This window comes from Pteropus alecto, unplaced genomic scaffold (assembly GCF_000325575.1).
Source record: "Pteropus alecto unplaced genomic scaffold, ASM32557v1 scaffold121, whole genome shotgun sequence".
Classification (NCBI taxonomy): Eukaryota; Metazoa; Chordata; class Mammalia; order Chiroptera; family Pteropodidae; genus Pteropus; species Pteropus alecto.
In genome coordinates, this window is record NW_006434369.1 from 6,614,398 (window position 1) to 6,631,281 (window position 16,884).

The window sequence follows — 16,884 nt, forward strand, 5'->3', positions numbered from 1 at the left end:
TGGTGAATGTCATTCATGAGAATGTCTGAGTGTGGGGTTCTAATTCAAAACTTGGTTGATTCTTACCTAATACAGGGCCTCTGAGACCTGCTTACTAGACACTCAGGAACCTATGGCTTTGAGAACTTTCAAGTCTCAGCCGACACTCTCAGGCATCTGGTACATTCTAAGAAAACACCATAAACTCATGTATAATCAGAAAAGCTTCTGTCTCAACTGAGACAGCCATGCTGACAAACCCCAAAATGAGCACACACTTTCAAGAAGTCAGATGAACTGGAAGGGGTAGGAGGGAACTTTTCTGAGGTGATGGACAAGTCTTTTATCTATTTTGATATATCCGTCACAAGGGTATATGTGCATCTGTAAACTCATCAAGTTGTACACTTACAATATGTAATTTCACAGAGTGTAAAGTTTTTCTTAATCTAAAAAAATGGCAACATATGGAGTCAGGAGTCCTAGGTTCAAATCCTGATCTGACCACTTAGCTATGTAGCTTTGTGCCCGCTACTCAACATCTGAAATCCACATACAGAATCCACAAAATAACAATAACAGTATAATTATCATAATGTTATGAGAATTAAAAGTGGTAACTTATTTTTTCTTAAAATCCCAATTTTAACTTAAAATACCACGATACAATGTATCTTGTACCTAAATAGGCATTCAACAAGTGTGGTTCGAAAAGAGAGGGTACAAGAGTGACCCAATTCCAAGAATCTTTACGATGAGACTTATAAATATATCACAATTACAAGTAAACGTGAACTTTGATAACAGAGAAAATAGCAAGGGCTGTGATCTGGGGAACCTAGAGTGTCAAGATGTGTGTTTTTCCGAAATGAAATCTGGAGTCCAAGGTGGAACATTCTCAACCCCTGAACAGAGAGGAGCATGACCATAGCGTGACAGTGGGGTACTGGAGAGGGGGTGTGGGTGTGTGGTAGCTGTGCAGAGGAGCTGTCTGCACACTGGTTCACACAGCACATTCTCTACAAAGAGTACCCAGGAGCTGTGCATACAGCAGCAGTCAACATAGATGAAGCTTTTCTCTCATGGAACTTACAATATACTGTGGGAAGAGCTTATAATAAACAAACAATGTCAGGCTAGGAGAAATTCTATGCAGAAAAACATTACAAGGTAAGAAGCTAATGGGTAACGAACAAAGGCACAATTTTCAATAAGCTGCTCCAGGAAGGAGTCCTGGTCAGGGCGCATTTGTACAGGAACCTGAAATTCAGAGAGGGATCAAGTCACATATGTAACTAAAGCGAGAAATTTCTAAATAGAAAATCAACAAGGGCAAAAATTCTGGGGCAAGAGCATGCTTGGTGTATTTGGAACAGCAGGATGACTAGACTAGGTGAAACAGGCGAGGGAGTGAGAGGTAGATGAGACCAGAGAGATATGGGGCCCACACCTTTCATGCTGAGAGATGGGGAGACCCTGCAAGGGCATAGCATGTGTAATTTATATATATAAAGGACTGTTCACACTACTGCCTGAAGTGGGCGGCAGGGAGGCAGAAGCTGAGAGCATTAGCAGTCTCAGCCCAAGCTAGAAGGCCTAGTGACAGTGATACAGATACAGATTCAGAAGACGTCGTGAGTTTAGAAATAAACAGGTTTTGCTAAAGGATAGAAGGCAAAATGTGGAGGATACAGAGAGATACCTCCAAGGTTTTGGCCAAGGCAACCAGAAGAATGGAACTGGTATTTATTAACAATGAGAAGATGGGAAGGGCAAGAGCAGATGAGAGAGAGTGGACACAGAGAACTGGCTTTGGAACACCCAAGTTCATGAGGCCTATCAAATCAAAGCGCAGAAGGCAGGTGTAGTTCAGGAGAAGTTCAAACAGGTCTAGTGCTGCTGAATGTGCAACTACAGCCATACTGACTACAACCGGATTTGGCAACCAAGGTCATTATTAGCCTTGCAAAGCAGCCTGACTCTAGGGGTTCAAAGAGAATGAGTGGGGAGAGGATAGTAACATGAATATGAATAGTAGAGAGACAGATTACTTAGACTATTTCTTTCAAAACTCTGCTATAAAGAGAGCGAGCTTAATAGCAGGAAGGAGATCCGAGATCAATGGAGGGTTTATTTTATTATGGGAGAAATTACATTTTGTTTAGTAATGGGAATGATCTAGTAAAGAAGTAAATAATAATGAAGAAAGGAAGGATAATTTCCAGAGTGGTGTTCTTATAGAGATGAGAGAAATAGACTTGGTACACAGGGGACAGTTTGACTAGAAGCACAAAGACCCTACAGGTGAAATAGCTTTAAAAAAACATTCCAGACTACAGTGAATTTCATCCTCTTACTTATCCACAACCCTCAAAGCTGGGCTTCTCTAAGAACTGTGACATGCAGGACAGTCTTAAGCTCAGACATTACACACGTACCCTATATATCTGCCCTAGCCATCCACTTTCTCCTAGGTGACTCTATCTGTGTTGCATGCTGCTCCTACTACAGGAATCCATGATTTGATGAAAATGATCAGGGAAATAGCACAAAGCTTACAAAATTGACAGAAGCAGGCTAAAGAGAACTGGAGGCACAGGAGTTCTCAAACACAAACTGATGGGAAAGAGGAGCATGAGAGCACATTAACCTCCACAAACACCTCCACTTCTTAACTCTCCATGAAATCCTTGCCCGCAGCCATGCCTTCTGGGAAGGCTGGAGCCTCCCTGTCATTTACATTGGACTTCTGGTCCAACCAGTCTTCTGCATGACCCATTCCTTCCAGTTAATAAGCTCAACATCCAGGCTCAAAATTCCTCATCTGAAAATTATAAGGCTGACCTATATACCTCTAGAAGTCCCTTCCTGCTCTAGCAATCCATAATTCTGCAGCCAAAAGGGCTGCAGTTAAGCTCACTGCTCCCTCGGAGCCAGTAAAAGTAGACTGGCCACAGAAATCTGTCCAATATCTATTTTCAGGTTCTCACCTCTGTACCCAACACTACCCCATTCCAATCTCCAAGCCCTTGTACAAAGTCCCACAGCCTTCAAGGCTCATGGAATGCAACCTTTTTAATGAGGCTTTTCCTGGCAGCTCCACACGAGGCTGTTTACATCTATCTGCCTCCCACTAGCCTCCTCACACTAGACCAAGCACAGTCACATACACTTTTGATTTTTAAAGCATTTCTCCTATAGTATTTTATTCTCCTATAGTGTAGTATTTTGTTCCCTGATTCCAGGTCACACATATTTTCTCATGTTAAAACATGCATATCTAAAATTAGAAAACATCTTATAAATTATGATGGCTTACACTTATAATTAAACTGGAAGCATTTTTTTCCTTTCTTACTGAAACATAAAATAATGGTATATTACTCAGTGACGTCTTAGGTAAGATGCAAAAACGTAATCTGATTCCTCAAAAATAAGCAACTTGAGTTCACTTTTTTATTAGTCACAATACCTCCTACATACAAAAACTCTCTCAGGTGTTGATCGAACGCAAGCTCTATCAAGAAATGCCCCATCTGCATTACTTATACCATAAACTGACTATTATAAGAAAGCTACAGAGGAGAAATTAAACCTTCTTCTCAATTCTACCATTTTCCAAGATAAATGTAGCTTTGCTTTTAACAAAGAAAAAATTTAAATTATCTTCATGTATCATCTCCTAATCTGTAAAATGGTTTGTTCCAAAGATTAAATGAGTAAAATATAAGTGCTAGAACAATAACTGGAAAACAATAAGCACTCAATATAGGTTAGTTATCACAACCAGTGCCCACAGGAAGATTCTAAGAAAAGGATCCAGCTTCCCTTACATCTTAGTCAAGACCCTTTAACTGGACAGAGAAGCTTGCTGGATATCAGATGACGTTTATAAGGAGCAAATGAAATTCAAATACAGCTGATAATTCCCCTCTCTTACCGTGTAATTATTTGTACTTGTTATTTGTGTAGCATGTTATTATTTAAATGTCCCTAATTTCAGCCTCAGCGGGCCAAGGGCCCTCAAAGAGTGGCCGTGGCCTAAGCCTTTGCCAGCCCTTTCCTGAGCTTTTGAATTTCAATTTATTACAGCCAGAAAAGGTGGCATTATCTACAGCAGGAAGGAGACAGACGGCTCACAATCAGCAAAAGTCCTCGCACTGCCTCCTAAGCCTGGCTATAACCAACATGCTGTAATGACGGTTTCAGTTCCTACAGAGAATCCACAAGACCGTTCAAAATTCACATTCATTACCTCCAGAAGGACAAAAATATTCATTCTTGTCACTGTAGAACCACAAAAGCAAGACTGATGGCCAACGTGGATTTTATGACATAAAATATGAGCTACTATCTAATATCTGCTTATGTTATTACCACTACACTATACCTGCTCAGCCGCTCCGATACAAGCTGCTGCTGTTTGTAGTACAGTTAAGACACCAAACCTGTGAACCCCCTCACACAAGAAGGAAATGCAAAGGGCCGCAAGTTCAACATCCTAGCATGCCAACGATTTATCGGAAGGGATGTCAATTCAAATCAGATACAAAATTATGTCAAGCCCATTCCATTGTTAATGCAAAAAATATTATTTTAAAACTGGATTTTCTCAGGAAACTCTGGCAGGACCAATAACCCAGAAACATCTCTGTTGAGAAATTGACATGGGGGCGGGAGGGGGGCGTGGGAGGCACGGAGATAAATCACCTTGTTCTCGATACTACTGTTGCAAAGATAGGGTGTGATTTTCATCCAGTATGTGTTCCAAAATAAGCATGGGATTCAAAGTTACGCAATTTGAACTGTAATTCCAATTCTACTTCTGTATAATAAATAGCTAAATGAGAGTGAGGCAAGTTACTACCATATAACACAAAGCCCCACGAGGACGTTTAATCGGCTTACAGATGAAAACTCCTGGAGTCTCAAGAGGTATGTCACTCACTGTCCAAGGTCCCCAAGTGACAAAGCGTGAAGGGGTGGAAGGGGAACACAAGGGCAGAAGTCTCTCACCCAAACTATCTAGGGAACAGGCACATGCTCTCAACCATGTCATAGTGCAGTCTCATAGTCCTCGTCTCAGTGAGGGCTCTGTATTGGACAGTCTCAAAACTCTACCATCAGACTAATTTCTGTCACAATTAAAACTGAACCAATGGAATTATTTCAGCTTTTGAAAAGGAACCTCAAGGGGTTCGGGGACTAACAATAACAAAAAGTAAATAAACAAAAGAAAAACAAGAACCTTGCATGACTGTTAAAACTGTTCTCCCTCCACTAACTTATCTTCACTTGCCATGCAGTGAAGAAGTTCAATATTGTACGCTGTGATGTGCAGTTTAAGACAAGGTCACTCTATTGTACAGGAATGATGATCCGTCCAAACTCAAGTGATAAACATATAAGCACACATGTACAAACATTCAGAGAGAACACTGATTGCAATCATCCCTACTCCCAACCTCACTCAGCCCAGAAAGTCCTGGATGCTCCCTGCTATTTCAGTTCTCTCTGGATATCACCTACCCACCCACCCCGCCCAAAAAGATCACTCCTGAGATTCTGGGACCGACAGAGAAGTTATTCCCATGGTAGAGATTCTGTTTTCTCATGCTTTCCAGTAACCCCTCAACAGGAAAGCACCTTTAACACGTCAGCTGCTTTTAAGAAAATTCTTCTTAAAACACACTTAACTTCTGAAACAAGGAGATGTGTTTATTTAGAACTGCTACTGAAATTCAATATACAGAGTAACAAAAATGTGGCCTTGGAATGCTGTGTGCACAAACATCAACAGGAACCAAAAAAGGGTATATTCACAGATATTTCACAACCAAAAGAAAGAAGCCTTGGGGGTCTCAGTGCCTTAAAAAAAAAAAAAAAAAGACAAGTCAGTCTACCAGGGTGAAAGGCAAAATAACACAACAAAACTTACCTTTTCTTTATGAAGCTATGCTAATAAAAATGAAGGCTACATTTAGCCAAACTAGCTGGCAATGCCGGTTGCTTCTCAAATGACTTTCGTTTTTGTTCTTTTGCCCAAATTCCACCTTGATTCAATCCTAGACACCTGGTTCACTTCCTGTCCTAAGAGCTGATTTTTCCCAGCTAGGTTGTTTTTAATTGTTAAGAGATTCCAAAAGCAATAAGGCATTACCACTCATGAATAGCAGAAAGAGCATTCCTTATCTCATCAATAAGATCTAAACCCACAGCAGGCACTACTCTCTTCTAACTCCAGAATGCAATGCAATTCTTCCCTTTACTCATCTCCCAAAAATTTAACCAAGCAAAATACTGCTCCTCAACTTACAATGGGGTTACGTCCTGATTATCATCTTACGATGGGTTTAAGTGGAAAATGCATTTAATACACCTATCCTACCGAACATCACAGCTTAGCATAGCCTATCTTAAACGTGCTCAGAACACTTTTGGCTACAGTTTGGCATAATCTTCTAACAAAATCTATTTTATAATAAAGTGTTACATATCTCACATATTATGAGCATTGTTTTCACACCACAATTAAGTCAAAAATCGTAACTCGATCCATCTGAAGTCGGGGACCATCTCTATTCAATCTGAAGTAATGACAACGAAATCTATAACATCAAGTGTTCTCTAAATAGACACGGGGCATAGAACATACTGCATTACAGGCAGTCAAGGAATGGACGTAACCCCTACCTGTCAGAGACCCATGAGCATTTGGGATCCAAATTGTATACCTGTGGCAATAGATCCACTTACTACTTATTTTGCTCCTGCAAATGTGAAAGAAGTTCCAAAAGGGCCTTTTCCATTCCATATTGGCTCAGAATTCAGTGGGTTCTTGTTTCAAACCACACAATACTAGAAGAGAGTGACAAACCTTGGGTGGATGGCAAGGAAGTCATCTCACAAAACCCAGCCATGGCCCTGTGGAAACAGAGCAGCAACAGGTCCTGCCTGTAAGCACTAGTACCAACAACAGGCTCCCAGATAACTCAACCGACACCTAAGCAGACTGGAAAGAAACTGGAAGCCCTAAACCGAGTGAACCTGCCACTCTGGACCCCAGGAAGCTGTCAAGCACCCCATATGTGATGACTGTTACCCCAGAACCAGAGCAAAGATTCTAAGAAACAACAGGATTTCCTCTTCCTCATCTCCTTGCTCCAAGCAAGCACAAACCAGAACATAGTCAATTCATTCACGTTTATCTATAATCCTAAGAGATATAGTAAGTACGAGAGAGACTGTGGAATGCTACCACAGCCACAGACAATAACCAAATATTTGTTCTGAAATGGTTTTCATTGGATGATGTCATCTGAATTATACCCCATTAAAACAAGACATCAGAATAAACTCAGGGGAAAGTTTCCTCGCAGGATCCTTCAAGGATCCTTTAGATAACAATACAGGAAGAGGTACACTCCTGGATGCACAGGAATTCCATGCCACTATGTACCTGCTGCAGCCTGCCCAACCTGATCAACAAGGAAGGAAGCAGGTATTTAGGAGGATGATGAGCTGGGGGGCAGGGGGAGTAAGCACACAACAGATTTAGGCTACTTCCTATACAAACAGAGGATAAGAACCAAAGGCTCCACATTGCACCAAGATCATCAAAAGCCTTCTGCTTTCATACTTGGGTGTGAACTAAAATATCCACAGAAAAAACCTATAAGACAGGTTCCACATTCAACCCAGGAGCTAGTAAGAAATCAGACTGCAGCCCTGGTCCTGTCTATAGGGAACGAACGAACTAAGGCACCTTGCCAATTATATTGTGCAACATATAAAGGAACATAAAAATAATCTATAAACCCAAGAGGATATAACTGCCAGTAAGGGCATAGCTTAAGAAGCACAAGTTGCAAAAATCACATCCAATTCAGAAACAAGGCCATGTCCAGAGATTCCAACAAAATATTCAACTCACCATTCACCGTTTTCAGGCTCCCAGTAATGCCTTCACCATGCTGCCTCTTCTGAGCATTCTTGAACTCCTTCAGAGACAAATAAAGGACTTTACGTACCACCCTTTCTTCTGACCATGGAATCCCATCACTGTCATCCTGGGGAAAAAGAAGAAATGAAAGAAGAGGGAGTTAATGAAAACAAAGCAAGCAAAGATTAAGAGTCAGCATAAACTTTTAAAAATTCCCAACAGTATTGTGTGACCAAGACACAGTTCTGGAAATCAGCAGTATCACATTATAATATAAAGGGACAGCACCGACCCTTCCCACATCTGGAGAGACCTCAACCAAAAACGCTAACCCACCCATAGGCTGTTCAAGGGACTGAAAGACAGACAAAACCACCTCCCTTCCTTTATATACCCACACCCAAAGACCTTCAATAATGGGTAATACTGAAGTTTTCTATTCCTGGCAAAGCTCACGAAAAAGTTATCACGCTCAAAACCAGAGGAGTAATGAACCATTGTGCTAGAGTTTCATAAAGTGAGTAATGCCAGAATGTATATTGTCTTACAAATTAGGTGCTGCACTTTGGGGGAAATTTTTGTCGTTGGGGGTTGGTGCTACCTTCAAGGGAATTTACAATTCAGTCAGAGAAATGAAATTGGATACACAATAGCCTCTCAGGGAAATGAGTCACAAATGAAAGAGAAGAGAGAGACCACTTGCGGAAAAGGGCAATAGATCTTGAGGGTGGAGGTGGGGGTTTAAAAAAAAATAACAAGAAATACATGCAGGTTAATAACAGGTCTTGAAGATCTAATTTAAAAGTGTGGCTCCTTCATGTCTGTTGTATCAGATCCAAGGCAAGTTCTTGAGAAAGGAATGAACAAACAAAAGGAAGGAGGCCAGGGTGGGAAGGAAGGAAGGGAGGAACCAAAGAACCAGCCTCCAGCCCAGAGACCATTCTAGTAGTAAAGATATAAAGAAAGATTAGAATTGAAGAAGCAGTAATGGGGGACAAGAAGGGGAGACGCACCAGCAAGCACCTGAGACAGAACAAGAGCCATGTCTAGATGAAGATGGTTGAAGATGGAAGACATACATACCAGGACTGACTGAGGTAACTGTTTTAGGGAACCAACAAGAAGGTTTTTAAGGTTTAATGGGTGGATTCATAAGAAGAATATTCACAGGTTCTCCTGTGGATATCTATGCACTGTTTGCTAATTTAAGTAGTCCTCACATTCACACACCTTCTTCAAGACAAGCATTTTATAACAGTTCAATTTAGACCTGGAAGTATCTGAGCTTCTCAGATATTTTGGATCTTAAAAGAATAAGGAAAACATTAATACCCTGGGTAAAACAGGATTTTGGATATTCATGTTCCTTTTGTTCAAAGAGGAACATGGATACTTCCAAGTCAGACTGGTACTGTTGTAATGGCTGTCCAACAGATTGGTATTTACTCTCTGCCGCTAACGGTGACATAAAACCTCCACAGGACTCAAGAAGGGGACTAGGTTATCTGAGGTCTCTCCAGCTCTTTGAAATTCCTAAACTCTACACAAACACAAACTACATCTTAGAAATCCAACCACACAGAAACTCTAAGCCCTAAATAACTTAAGCTGTACTCTTGTTAAGCTTCTAGGATTTCCTAGAATGAGAGTAATTCTCCATCTTCTATAATAAGGGGGAAAGAAATCCTGGGAAAGAAGAGCTAGGATTTCCACCTTTTCCTCCACACCCTTCACTCCTATAGACCTGCCAAGCTGAGATTTCCATTACCTCTAGAGGAAGAAGGCACATCCTGTCTTCCTGGTCACTCTCCTGAGAGCCAATTTATTATCTACAGACTAGGGTGGTGATCAAGGTTCACACATAAAGGCTAAAAAAAGCCAGCAAACTTTGCATCAACCTGAGAGAAGGCACACACACAATTTAACTGCTACTTGGTATAAGTCACTAGAAACCTTCCAATCACACGGTTAAAAACCAGAAAAATGAAGCACTGTTACCAGATTCATTTGAGCAGCCCAAATAACCAACCTGAGTAAAAAGGTAGATGATTTAACTATGCAACACATACAAACTACACTGTAGTTGAATTCACTCATACAGCAGCAACTGCCTTGAGTTTGCATGAAAGCTTCCCTAGCATATTCATTGCAAATGAATGATAGTCTTAACTGCAGGAAGAGTTAATACTAATTAAGCTGAAATCTACCTTTTTAAATTCCACAGTCTATGCAAAAAAGGCTATCCAGCAAAATTCCCTTCATCACAATGTGGTTTCTAGTCTCATCATTTGCACCTCTACGACAAGCAGTGATATGATTATAAACTATTATTTCCTACATATACAGAGTTTATAAATTATAAAGCCCCAAAATAGCTTTCAACATAAAATTCCTGTGATGATTTTCTGCATCCTGTTCGGTCTGATACCTTCATTTTTACTTCAGGCTTCCATAAGAGAGAATTACACCGCTACGACTAATGTCTAATTAAAACATAAACCATGTGAGATGAAAACTCCTGCAAAGGAAGATGCATTTAAGGTTCACTTACTGACATAAGAGCAGCTTCATTATACCTATAAAGTACTTTAAATACAGGAGAAGCAAAGCCATGACACAAATTATGGGGTTTACAATACCAGACATTAAAAATTAAATTTTTTTAAACACAAGTTTATAATCTGGAGTGGTCAAGACTTGTCACCTCCCTCAATGTTGATGCAAGACACAAACCTAGTAGATAGTAAGTAGATTCTGTTCTGTTTCCAAAAGCTCAACAGATAGGTAATAATTCAAAAAGTAAAAAGCAAAATGTCTGTCACAGCTGCAGAGTCATGATGAATCACCCTACACTTAAGCTTACAGACCAGGGTGGTAGAATCCCTCCCTAGTGGAATGTCAGATGCAGAATCAAAGGTGGCCTACACCCAACCATGAGGCAACACAGTGCTATCCACGCTGGTGTCATGGACAGCCAGAAAGAAGGTACTTCCATTCTAACATTTACTCTGCTATGGCCTTACCATTGTTCAGAACATCCAAGTACTGAGTGTTTAAGAAAACAGCCCAGACATAACTATCAGTAGAGGTCAGGCAACTCGAAACACAAACACCTCACTCTAAGAGTTTATATGACCTTTAAGTACAGGGCTTCCCTTTTATTTTCCTTTGTTCAATAGCTGTCTTATTTAATCAGCCATTTAAACAATGTCTGCATAGGGTCAGGAATGTCTGCATAGGGTCAAGAATGTCTGCATAGGTTCACCATGTTTTTTCAGCATCTAAAAAACATGCCTGACAGCATAAGAGCTCCATAAATATTTCTGAAAAGAAAAACTCAAGCTCAATCTCACTCTTCCTACCTACTTTCACCCATACTTGGCCTGCCAGCGCCTAACCTTATGAAAATCCAGGATGTTTTAAGTGAAATACATGAAACCACTACAATTTTCTTACAAATCACTGCTACCCCCATAAAACACTCCACGCAGTGACAAATCCCAAAGGCCCGGGCTACACCTCTCATTCTCAGCAGTAAACTTGTCAATTTACTAGTAACAACCCTCCTATGCGGTGGCTCCAAAAACCCTTTCGGAATCACCTACTTCTCTGCAAAAAAAAAAAAAAAAAAAAAAAAAGTGCTCATCGAAAGGCCCACATGATGTTACAGGGCCCAAATCTAAGACTATCACAGTTTCCTACCTTCACGAAATACCTCTCTGTTCTCTCCCTACCTCCCTCACCACATCTACACAGGCTCCTTTTCCTCTGTATCTCATTATATTCTCCTCCAACCTTATATTCAATTATTCATTCTCAAACCACTATTTTCAAATCAACCGATGTCCTGCTCATGCCTGAGTATTCAAAAATCCTGATTAGTCCCTCTGACCTTCCTAGACCACCTCTAGCCTCCTGGCTCTCCCTTTCCTCGGGTTTGGAATCACTGAAATGAGAAAGAGCTCTTCTCGTTCTCCTCCAGAATGCTCTCACAAAACTTAGTACCTTGTCCATTCTGGTCTACTGGTGAGCTTAATACAGGAAGATACAGGAGGAGTTCTGGCCATCGACAGACAGATACAAGAGTCCAGCAGCTTCATTATGATCCAAATTCAGTTGCTCAGAGTGTATGTCAGTTCTCAGGAATTTCATTAAAGACTTAAAAGCGGCTATTGCCATTTGGGGTTTTGTAACTTCTAGGTTGATAGTCCATCAAATTCAAGCTCCCAGACAATGCACCCACTTTCCTCATTGCCACCTCCAATCTTTTACTTGTATTTCCCCAACCCCAAAACAAATGCTTTGCAAACACTGACATAAAAATGTTTGGGTCTGTTGACAGGATGCGAAAAGAAAAAGGAAAAAAAAAAATCACACAAGTCTAGATTCACTTTGCTATTGACTGCTAAAAATCACTTTCTTTAGCAAATAGAAGACTGAGTAATAATGCCTTTAAAAGTGACAGTTTTATTTTCATTTGCAAATCTTATGAAAAGTGACAACAGGTCAAAATTTAAAATTGAATGCTTATGGTCATAATCTTTTTTTTTTTTTTTTTTAAGGCAAAAATACAGCACAACATAACTCTAGCTACTCCAACTTACAAGACATGTGAGAAAAAAGAACACGGTAAGAAGGCCCATGAAGATACTACCCTCCTTGGAGACAGCATCAACTAACCAATCTCCAAAACTCACAGTTCAGGTTAGATATTAAAACAGCCTTCAATAGCCTCCTTCTATATCCTTGCAACTCCAAGTGTGGTCCCCCAGAGTCCAGCAGTCCCCAACATTTTTGGCACCAGGAACCAGTGCTCCTATGAGAATCTAATGCCTGATGATCTGAGGTGGAGCTGAGACGGTGATGCTAGTGCTGGGGAGCTCCTGCAAAAACAGATGAAGCTTCGCTGGCTAGCCTGCCACTCACTTCCTGCTGTGCGGCACGGTTCCTAACAGGCCACAGACTTGTACTAGTCTGCGGTCCCAGGGTTGGAAACCCCTTCCATAAACCATCAGAACCTTAAAACCACTTGGCATCTTGTTAGAAATGCAGGCTCTTGGACATCACTCCAGATCCACTTACTGAGAATCTGCATTTCAAGATGATTCCCCAGGTGATTCTCATGCACATGATAGTTTCCGAAGCTCTGCTATATACAAAGTAATTCTCCATCCCATGCCTATTTCATATCACTTTCTAATTCCCATCAGAATATAGGCAAAGGTAAGGATTAGGTGAAACCTCACTATGAATACTTCTAACATTGATCTACTATTGCCATTTCTCCTTTCAGAAATAAGAAGTCTTCATTAATATACACTGAGAAATCTTCACTAAGCTAAAACAAGTGATCAAATAGCATAGGTGAAAACAAAAAAGGCAAGGAACTAAAAAATGCTAGTTCCATGGGTGGTGTTCAGATGGGCACTAGACTTATCCTGCTGATCACTTCACAAGGTATATAAATGTCTAATTCCTTATCATTGTATACTCGAAACTAATATATTATATGTCAAAAGTAATTAGAAAACAAATTATTTTTCATTTTAATTTTTAAAAGAGCTACTTCCTAGAATCATTCCTTATGCAACGTGTTCTCTCTCCAACCCTCATCCTCTGAATACCAAGGTTAGGATGACTTCTCTTTAAAATGTGACACTCAGAATTAAACACACATCCCAACATGTGAATAATATTCCAGAATAGGACCAACATGTACAATAAGCTCATTTCTATTTCCATGCACAAACCCAAAAATTAGGATAAATTTTAGCAGCTGCAATACACTGTAGGATCTCAGTAAGCTTATAGTTAACTATATTTGTTTCTTGTGGGTGGATGTGGGGGGTAATTTTTTTTCATTACAATGCAACAAAACCCAAAGGAAGGCCCCGATCCAACAACAATCACAGTTCCCAATTATAGAATTCTTTTCCTGTGATGCTCTCCTCACTGCTAAGGGGAGAAGGGAGAAACCCTCAATATAGGCCACTAACAGAAAGTCCTGTGCACATGATAGTACGAACCAAGCATTACTCCTTAACAAGGTTTATTTTACAAGGTAGAAAAGAAGACGCAGGATCAAAGGAGTACAAGTCACCATGTCTTCTATTCAAAACCACTCATGGAAAAAGGATGGGGGTAAGTGCATAACTTGAACTGTGACTGTTTTCAATGTACTTGAGTTCTCACCTACCTCAATCTCCACTGATGTTGTCAATTCAAATCACTGCTAGTTTAAACAAAGCCTAAACTTAGGCATTCTAAATAAATAAATTTGCTGCCATTCAAAATATCTCTCCATGATCCTCACCTTAAAACACTGGATTATTGATTCAGGATAGCATAACTGCACTAAGTTCTAATTTACTACTCCAAGACTGATTGGATCACTAATACTGTAATGTCATACCCTCCACTTAGCCACAGGCTCAAGCAGAGCCTTCATGGGCTGCTGCTCTCCAATGACAGCCAGTTCTTCAGCAAGATGGCCTTTCAAATCTCTTCAGAGCACTCAAATGCAAGAAAACGGACACCCAGGTCAGTCAAGCTTGCAAAACAGGTGCTAGGCAGAGTAGATTGCCCTTAGAGTAATAAGGGAATATGAAAAGTGATAACAAATATAATGATCATCATTATAATGATAGCAAACATCTCTGCTGGGTGCTCACTACATGCTAGGCACTGGGCTCAGCACCACCATGCAAGGAATGCTCATGGGTCTGTGCTCAGACCTTAGTACAAGGTCTTCACCACTGTTTTCTCTCTTTAGTTTAAAATGGGTGGGAAAGGAAGTAATCACACACTCTTAGTTATATTTTAGAAATGAGTCTCAGGGTCTTGCCCAAAGGTCACGCAGCTGGAGACATAAACAGGAGCTGGTACAAGTCATCAGTCAGTCTACTCAGCTGGCCTACAACATGGCAGGTGCCAGATAGAGAAGCCAATTTCAAAACTCAGAAATTTGTTACTAACGAGGAACCATTAAATGTAACTCACACTGACTCCTAAACAAAAGCAAGATTAAAATTACTAATTTCAAGAGATGGATGTAAATGATGTGAAAAACAAAAACTCAAGATCAACAGCTCTAGCTAGAGACTAGCAAAAGAAGGGAGGAAGAGGAGTAATTTTCTCTTACTGGCCTCTCCAACTACCTTGTGTAATAGAATATCAATTCTAAGGTCATCGCTCAAAGCATCCTTATGTAATTTTGTCCATATCTCAAGTTTTTATTATGGTTTCAAATTCAAGGCATCTTTATTTAGAAGAAAAACAAGGATGAAATGCATGGGTTACAGGGAAGCATATTTCTGATCAATTTTTTAAAAACCCCATTTTCTAACAATCACAACTATTTAAAAATGAATAAGGCCCAATGGAAGACTGTTAATTTCCAATTACTTGTGAGCAAACTGCCCAAGAGATTTATGCATCATAGGTAGGTGACCAAGAAATCTTTCATCCTAACCAATGGCATTTTTAATAATGATGTGGTGACAACTGGTAGAAATTGGTACTTAGGTCAACTAATGATGCTAGGTCCCTTTCTCATAGATCTGAGTCCCTTAAAAAAAAGGTCTACAACACCAGAGATCATTTTTAACCATATCACCTAATAAAACATAAAGGCTCTATCGAAGACATACATACCAGGATTGACTAGTGATACACACCTGCATTTTAAATTGAAATCCAGAACCTCGTACCAATGTTTTAAACGTCAATATGCTTATTATGAAGAGGATGGAGGGTGGGGAAGAGAGAAAACTCAAATGACAGGCATAGTTACAGATGGCATTACATCCCACAGATAATACTCCTGCTTCCAGAGAAAGGGCCACAAGGAAGTCAAATGTTCTTCACAGCCTCTTGTAAGAACAAGAAGCAGATGACAAGGTTGGGAGGGAAGGGAATGTTCAAGTTCACAGCAGGAAGACCTCCTAACACACGTAACTTCTTTATTAAAATGTACACAAGTGCCAAGACGAATAATTATGTGTTCGGATTACAGGAGCCACTGGATGAGTTACCAATGCCACCACATGCATATATCCTATTTCTATCCACCTTGCCGCAGCTCTGAGAGTGAAGGGATTTGTGATTTTCCACCCTTTTAAAAAGAATATGAAGTGCAATGCCCAATTCCAAAGCTCACCCCCCTACCCTAAGATGGATTAACACAAAATGCTACATGGTGGGGAGGAGGAGGACTGCAGGTCTGATTGATAGTTTCACAGCTGACCAATAAGAAAACAAAATTTGAAATACTGGGTCCCCATGAGGGAGATGAAGAGAAAGAATTGACAACTCTTATGTCCTTCCAGAGAAAATGACTGAAAATCTCCACATGAAGGCCTTTTATTTTCAAAACAAGTTTGCATACACCTGTACTTAATACAATCTGTTGCTGTCTGAAATGACAGTCTCTTCCATCAACAGTCTGAGGAAGGAACAATGAAAGCATCCAAAAAAAATTGGGGGGAATATTGATTCTTGGCATGGAGTCAATATAAACAAAGATTTAGAGCCATAAACAAATAAATAATATTGAAAAATATGAGAAAGGTACAACTTAGACATAAGCTAAAACTGTTTCTTCCCTTTTAATAAAACAACATTTCTCCATTAGAAATCTCTTAAGTCAACTCAATGTTAATCCTTTTTTTTTTTAACTTTATAAAATGCTTCGACTGTCAATACTCAAACATCAAAGAGAAACTGAGGGAATGTTCACACCTAGAAATAAGATAAGTAGCCAGGAAATCACTGACTTATGAACTTGTGAATGATATTCTTTTGCCTTGACTCTAAATTAAAAGCAATTCGAGCAGCAAATTTCCTCAGACAGACATGTTTCCCAGGTTAAAGTAAACGGTCTGAAAATGCTTATGCAAGGAGAGTTTTACTTCTTCCAAACTTCCACTAAATAATGTGCACTTATCTTTGATTACTGCCTACTA

General features: G+C 40.0%; 1 protein-coding gene across 1 annotated transcript in view; it reads right to left on the reverse strand.

Annotated features, from left to right (window-relative positions):
• Positions 1-16,884, reverse strand: part of JARID2 (jumonji and AT-rich interaction domain containing 2) — a 241,817-nt gene that overhangs the window by 123,407 nt on the left and 101,526 nt on the right. The window contains exon 2 of the mRNA XM_015587263.2: positions 7,913-8,048. Coding sequence (XP_015442749.1) covers positions 7,913-8,048 — 136 coding nt within the window. The remainder of the gene's footprint in view (positions 1-7,912; positions 8,049-16,884) is intronic.